Below are 8051 nucleotides of genomic sequence, written 5' to 3' on the forward strand. Positions count from 1 at the left end.
ACTACAGTGTAAACTCTTTATAACGTCACTCGATTTAACGACAAACTCCTTAAAACGTCGAAATTGCTTGACTTTGGTTGGTTTACATTGTTTTCTATAGAATATTACACTCTATATAACGTCACGCTCACTCTATTTAACGACAACAATGTGGCATTATAAATCATTAAGCAGTACTTTCTAAGTTGCCGAAATAGATAAGAACTGCAGCTGTATGCGTTGTTGAAGAAGGCGATCCTGTCCCTCCACCAAGCATCAAACAAGCACTTGATGCAGCGAAACTATTAAAAAAATACTTTTTATATAATCAAATTAATCCAGCAGTATCTCATGATGTGAGTAGGATACGTAACAAAATACAATTAAAATATTGGAGCAGCAAAAAACATCAGACGAAGATAACAGGCTATACGCAATGTAAGAATAATAATGTTCGTTTGCAAAATGTGTACTATATTAGTAAATGCATATTATTATCGAATAGTAAAATAATATCTTTTATTTCTCTCCATTTAACGACCACTCTTTATAACACCGAAAAATGTTCAGTCCCTTAAGTGTCGTTATATAGAGTTTACACTGTATTTTCAAAACTGATTATTATACATAAATTATACCTCCTTTTTGTTTTACTACCATAATACGACAAACGTAGGCGGGTGTCTTTATATAAATATACCAGCGTTTCCGTTTTTAATGACTTTGTAATAATCATTATTAATATTTACGTTTAAATTAAAGCAATAAATTAAGAGTAGTATAAAGCGCGCCTGCGAGAGGCCGTTCGTGTATGAGGCAAGAGTTGAAGGCTCGGTAAAATATGATAGGAAATCAAACAGAAAACCGATATAAATAAGCTCCTGAATTTATTCCCTTAATTCAACTATTGTTCGCCTATTCCTCAGAGACATCATGCACATTGATTTATGTATTGACGTTCTTCTGGACGTGTAGTGATGCTCTGTGGTCGTTAGTATTCATTATAGAGGGTAATAACTCGTCAAGGGAAACGGGCGCATACCAATCCTTACTGCATTTACCCAAATAAGTGTCTATATTAATAATAATTTTAAACAATTATTAATTCATAGTCAAAAAATTCCAAATAAAATAATGTCAGCAAATACTATTGCTATTTATGCAAATGTTTCCTATATTACTTATGTAAAATACGGTAGGAAAATTTTATCACAGAAAGAAAGAAAATGAGAAACAATAAAATTATTAAAAAGTATTTACTGTTGCAAAATGTTCAAAAAATCATAATATTACCTGTAACTTTAAAAAAGAAGTAATTTCAGTTATAATCTCTGATAATTTTACGGAAAACTTTAAATTACATAATTATCTATTTTTACTGGTTTTCTCTAGGATTACAGAAAGTAAATTAGCACTGCACAGAATGGTAATAAACATGTTTTACTTATTAATTTATTACTTTGAAACATTTAATTTCAACGGATGTTTTATCACAATGAGAACTTGTGGTCTCAGGTCTAGTAGAGAACCAGAGAAAGGAGTTAGTATGCAACCGCATGTAACAGGGTAACAACTTGAGAAGGGAAACGGGAAACTGAAAGCGGTATGAGGGTCTATTGTTAAATGAGGACACATACCTACGTACACACGCGAGGGTTTGTTTGGTTTATTATGGGGGACGTGCGTCTAAATTTACACACTGTTTACGCACATGTTTTGTAATCTTTATATGACTTTTCCGGTTAGAGTTTTGGCTGCTTACACAATACATTTGCTTTAGTACGTATAAAGTGTGCTTACAATGAGTTCTTCCCCTATTTGGTGTCTAATGGTGTTTACAAAGGATCCTATTTATTATTTTTTTTTTCAAACAAGTTAAATGGTTCTGATTTTATGACAAACTGCGGAAGAAAAGAGATTTTAAGAATAAAAACCAAAAAGAAAATAAAACTAGTCAACATGGACCAGGGAACCAGGAGCGCGAGTGTCATTTTCGACATCGTTTACGAGTCGGAATCTGGCCTCAAAAGTGTCTCAGTCTCAGCACGTCATAGATCTGAGACATTTTAACTTCAAACTCAAAAAATGCAATTTTTGGCGCCTTGGTGACAACTAGTAGGTGAAGTAAATAGACAAAATAACCAAGAGGGTAGTCATGTCCCACGTATCTTTTGTCAGTAAATTCTTGCAGGCTCTATCACATCGAGATCTTGAACTTATAAACTCTGAAGAAAAAACTCACTCTTGTGCATTTGCTCTTTGAGATGAATTTCCGGAGATTTCAACTTATTGCAGTATTGAGTACTGATTCAATAGAACGTTTTCCCATTTCACTGCTAGTTATTCCGCCAGGTAACGTCAAAGTTGATCAATACTGATTTAACTGATATGGTTAATTTTTCACCGATTTTGATAATTAAGAAGTCAATTTCTATACATGAAATGATTATGATGAAACAATTTTGTAATAAAAATGTTCTAGTTGAAGATCAAAGACAGTCCTAGATACTTTTTCGTGGGAAATATTGATATTATATTTAACGAATATCCAAGTAAAGAATGTCAATTAAATGTAAGCTATAAACATCATTGTTTACCTATAGAACTTATTGCTAATGGTTGGCCATTTTTGTGTTTCCATGGTTACGGCATTGTTGCTGTTGTCGGCCATTACAATTTTTAATTGTTGCCGCATTGTTGTTGTGGTCGGCCATTATTCTTTTCTAATTGTTGCCGTATTGTTTATCTGTCGGCCATTACTGTTTGCTAATTGCTTTCCAATAAAAATTGATTTCAAAATTCTCTGATAAAACACTATAAAAATGCAACTATAACAAATGTTCCAATCAAATAAATGAATGAATATGCTTTATTTTCTTTCTGATATAAGTACGTACTTATTCGTTTATCCTTGACATGAAATAGTTGTCAAGAAGGATCTGATTCAGGTTAAATAGGTGTTTGATTATTAACATAATGCCCTTCTGTCTTCATTTCGTCCGTTTCATCTTTCTCACCCGAACCACCACCCGGGTCTTCCGCCCTATCTTCCGGCGTAGTCCGGAGGGACTGCCTGCCTACCAGCATTACTAGCTGGTGGGAATGGAACACCTAAAAGTTTTTTTTCTCAGATAATCGTCTCGAAGGGAAAATTTTCGTTAAAGGACTTCTTCTTCAATGATATTTCCAAAAATATTCTTAATTAAAGTAATTGTTTTCCGAAAATACTTTCCAAAACACCTTGCATTGTATACTGCATAATTTTTTTATTTAATTGGTTAATTTTATTTTAACGATGCTTGTTTATAATTATTACATTGTCCGCCTTTATAGTTATTATCTTTTGAATATAACCGACGTCTTGGTTGTAATTCTTATCACTTTGGCAGTCGCATAAATCGGCTACAGTCCCACAATTAATATCGCTTTTGTAGTTAAGGCATGGCAGGTCAAGCTTGCACTTTGTTGTTTTTGTTGAACTTTAGTGAAAGATTGGTCGCAATGGACGATGCAAACTGACCCCTTACAGATCAGTTTTAATTAACAAAGGTTCACACGTTTCCTTTCTCTTGTTTTTAACGGCCGACAGACAATAAGTTACCATTTGTTTTGTCCGATGACAAAAGCAAAAGTTGTTGTTATGTTGTCGTCGAACTTCCGCATTAGAAATGCAAAATGAGCAAACTGAAACAGTTACTTATTGTTGTTGATTTGCAAATAAGTACCTGTGATTTATAGTCCTTTTTTGGTACTTGAAACATGTTATTAGAGGATTGTTAACATTTTTCTTTATTTTTTCTAATTAGTACATAAAATTAGTAAATAGTAAAAACGAAATTTTGAAATCGTATAAAATAAAAGTTTAAAGACAAATGATGTTCATTCCTTATTGTGTTTCAACATCTTTCATAAACTTTTTAAGAATGATTGACAATGACTATTTATCACACATTTTATTAAATAAAACATTAGTGATCGTGAAATCATCTAGCATATGCATTTCAAAAATGTAAGCAATTAATAAAAATTTTATTTAATTTACATAGGGTAACATAGTTACGAAATTCAGATCTTCTCTGTATTCCATAATATAATACTGAGTGTGTCACTAAAAATTTATAGTGATAATTGTTCCCCTTAAAGACCCGACCTATTGATCGCTGCGGTTGATTATCCCACAGAAAATTAATAGAAATAATTCGAATTAAATAGACAATTTACAATGTAATATCCGTGCAATGATGCACAAATTCTAGTTAAAGGGTTAAAAATGAACGTAAAACAGTATGTATGTCAAATGAACAAAAAAAATATTCGACTTAAAAAATGGATATGTTCCGAAATATAACTTAGCATACTAGTCAGTGCTGATGACGCCATAAATCGACGCCATATTGTATTGATGTGCCGCCATATTGTACTGGTGAGACAAGTGTGACGTAGTAGTATATCAAACTGGCGATATACACCAGACTTTGAAGAATTTTTAATTGTAAGAAACATTAATAACTTTTGGAACAAAATTGTTGTAAACGAGCACAAACACTATTCGCAATATGGCGTCAGTTTAACGTCAACCCACCGGCTAGTACATTTCGGAACTAATCAACAGTATGGCGTAGATTCATGACGTCATCAGCACTGGACAGTGTACTGGATTATATTCCGGAACAAACCCAAGAAAAGAAAAAAAAAATGTTTACTTGTTAACCCAGTAGGTCAAAAATTGTGTTTTGTATTCAATGACCATGTTGTAATTTCTTACTTTGACTAATTCCGCAACCCTTTTTATACAATTTTAATCGAGTACTTTTTGCACCTACTACAGAGAAAAATAGAATGAATATGACCCGTTAATCACCCGTCAATTATTTTACTATTAATTAATACGCTGATTGTCAGGGTCAGTTACGAAAACACGACACTTATTGAGAACGCCGGTGCATTTGGGCTATTTACAGGACCGGATCGTCCGAGCGCTCATGAACGTCTTAAATTTCGGTCTAATTTGAACAAGCACACAAGAAACGTAGCGAGTATAATGTATGAGACAGGCGCATTCATCGGTACTTGTCATTATAAATAAGAATTCTCCGTTCATAAGTTATGAAGTTGTTAAACGTAACCAGAGGCAAATCATTCGTTTACATGTGCTTTTATTATACCCCAGTGTCATGGACAGCATCCTTATTTTATAAATAAAGTGTCATTTTATACACGGAACGGTAATAAAAGTTACATTGGCATCGCATCCAAGATAAAATAATAGTCGCTGTCTACGCTTAATTAGTAGACTTAATTATCAGTCTACAGTTTTGTTTTCGGATACATTGATGACTAATAAAGACATTCTCGTTTATTTTCACTTTCGCTTTATTTAATGATAATCACCGTCCATTGAAATTTTTCCACCATTAACACCTATTACCATTACTCATATTCGTGCTACAAAATTTAAAATTCCAACAATAATTCTACCAAGCGCCGAGGTCTAGATCACAGATTAGTATTCGGGAGGTCCGATTTCGGGTCCATCTACCCTGATCCAAATTTTTCTGTGATTTCTTTGGATTATTTAGATAAATGCTGATGCATAAGGTTGAACACTTCACTTTCGTCTTCATTTTATTCATATTATCCCACGACTCCTAGGAGGAGGCTAAAGAAGGTCTTCTGTCCTACCTTCCAGCTTTGGGCCAGAGTTTAGGTCGAAGGGATAGCATCAGCATTACGTCAAGAAAATTGAAAAATGTTGCAATACTGTAAACTTAAAAATTGTTATGCCAAAACTTGATATTCTTAAATGATATGAAAAATTCAAATCACCTTAAAGAGCTACTTAATTTTCCATATATTTGACATCCCTTCAACCCAAAACAAGCTTCAATTACGTATAAGTAAATTTGTAAGTCACTGATTTTAATCGTCTGTATGCATTTGTTTCAGGCAAAGTGTGATGTAGCTAGTTTGGTCGATCGGTATTTTGGCGACATTTACTGGAACTTTCAGAAGACTCGAAAGTGTTTAGTGCGTCAAGCTAGGGACGTTTTGGTTTGCGAGTACCACGGTTCTCTTCAGAAATTTGAAGAGGAATTTTGCATCCCTGCCTCCAAACTTCTGCAACAAATCAAGGTAAGAGAAACCTTTCCATTCCTGCCCTTTAGTTTATAGTAACGTAACTTAACAATATAAATGGTAACTTCTTAACAAAGAAGAGCATTTTAAAATTTAGGTGTCATATTTGATTCTAAACTGATCTTTGTTAATCACATTAACGATATTGTCAAGCAAACCTTCAAATCAATTGGATGTATTATTCGTAATTCTAGACAGTTTCTAGACATAAATACATTTATCTTATTATACCAAGCACTGTATCCATGCATAACATAGAATCCGGGTTATAATATACATAGGACTAGTATAGAAAAGGTTTAACGACGCTTTCTAAAGTTTATATCATTTAAATCTGATGGAATTTATCCACCTTGAGGTATTTCGCAAGAAAATTTATTGTCTAGATTTAAGTTAAATGCTTCAAACCAAAGAAGAACTTGCTTTTCGGTTCTTTTTCTTTGTAAAGTTATAAATGGTGAAACCGGCTACTCCTACTAATTCCTATTCGCAAGTGTATTCAGTCTTGCTCCTTTGCTGTTGGTTCAGTCTCTTGTATTCACAAAAATTCCTTTCTTAGCTATGGCATGAAGACGATTACAACCGTTGGCATCTTCATTAAGGCTTATCGGACTCATTTATGCGATGTGTGTCACTCGTTCAACAGTTAAATAGCTTCGGTTTTTACGATTTTTCCTGTACTATTCGTCTGCGACAATATTGCTAATGGGTCCCAACAAATCGGTCCTTATTAGTTGGTGTCTGTACAGTTCCCTCGCTTTATTTATCCATTAAAGGCTAAACGAAGTGACCCGACGTAATCTTCGCATCTACTTTAATTGGCGATTGGTGAAGACTTTGTCTATAAACAAGTGGATTTCAATTAGGCGGTCGCACACGGAAACGTCACCTGTTTGTAATACTTTCCGCGCTCATGGGTCTGTTCGAAGAATGTCTCTCGTTCTCGTGTTCTAATCAGTACCTTTACGTTAACCCCGCGGCTTTGACTGTCATACCGAGAATTTTAATGAATATGAATATTTTTTAATAGGGCGAGGGGATTGGCGACCATTTGTTAATTAAATAATTACATAGCGACAGTCGACCGCCTTAATACAAATAATATTCTCAAGCGGATGCATGCAAATTGCTAATATTAGAGGTGAAGAGAATAATTGTATTGGCTTAAAACAATCCACTCAGGCATAAAAATTGCTTTTGCACAGAAACTGTAGTCTGGATCATATAAAACGTTTAGGGAAATTAAAATAAAGAAGAAAAATCATTGTTAATAAAAATTTTCGAGGAGAAAACTCTGATAAATCGTTATGATAATTCAATAGTAAGACGGGCTTTTATGTTATAGGCTATAGCTACTGCTTTAAATTCCTTAAATTTTTCTAACTGATGGGTTCGATAATGCCTAGTTCCCACCCATATACCTTTTTTTAATTAGGGTTAAAATTTTCGGCATGTCGAATTCCCTCCTAATTATACATCAATTGCCTCCCAACGGCGGCGGATGACCTTGAGTACTAATTGCCACTATAAAGTCATAAAGAGTTGTTTAAATAATACAGCCTCACATCACATATTAATCTTAATATTATTCATATATTATAGACACCACAATAACAATAATAATTTTATCAGACTACCCTTCTACTGGTCAAATACAAGACAAACTAAAACTAATAAAGTTTTTCTAGATGATTGCATCAAAAAGCTAGACGCACACGAATTTCCAAACATTGAATTTGTTAAGGTAGTGGGAAATCATTTTAAAATTAAATAACTGAACATTTTATAACTGATATGTGTTTTCTTTCTGAAATTATTTTATCTTTAATTTACTGAAGTACTGAAGTGCACTATAAATATATATTTATTTTCGATAAATAAAATCGGTAAGTAGTCGTTAACTTAATTATCGGAGTTGATATGAACGGGAGGGAACT

The 8051-nt window shown here is 33.4% G+C and overlaps 1 protein-coding gene across 2 annotated transcripts in view; it reads left to right on the top strand.

Moving 5' to 3' along the window:
- Positions 1–8051, top strand: part of LOC108740277 — a 268416-nt gene that overhangs the window by 46441 nt on the left and 213924 nt on the right. For both annotated transcript variants that reach the window (XM_025980139.1, XM_025980140.1), the window contains exon 2: positions 5926–6111. In XM_025980139.1, the coding sequence (XP_025835924.1) occupies positions 5926–6111 (186 nt within the window). The remainder of the gene's footprint in view (positions 1–5925; positions 6112–8051) is intronic.

Source organism: Agrilus planipennis, unplaced genomic scaffold (assembly GCF_000699045.2).
Source record: "Agrilus planipennis isolate EAB-ADULT unplaced genomic scaffold, Apla_2.0 scaffold188, whole genome shotgun sequence".
NCBI classification, from domain to species: domain Eukaryota; kingdom Metazoa; phylum Arthropoda; class Insecta; order Coleoptera; family Buprestidae; genus Agrilus; species Agrilus planipennis.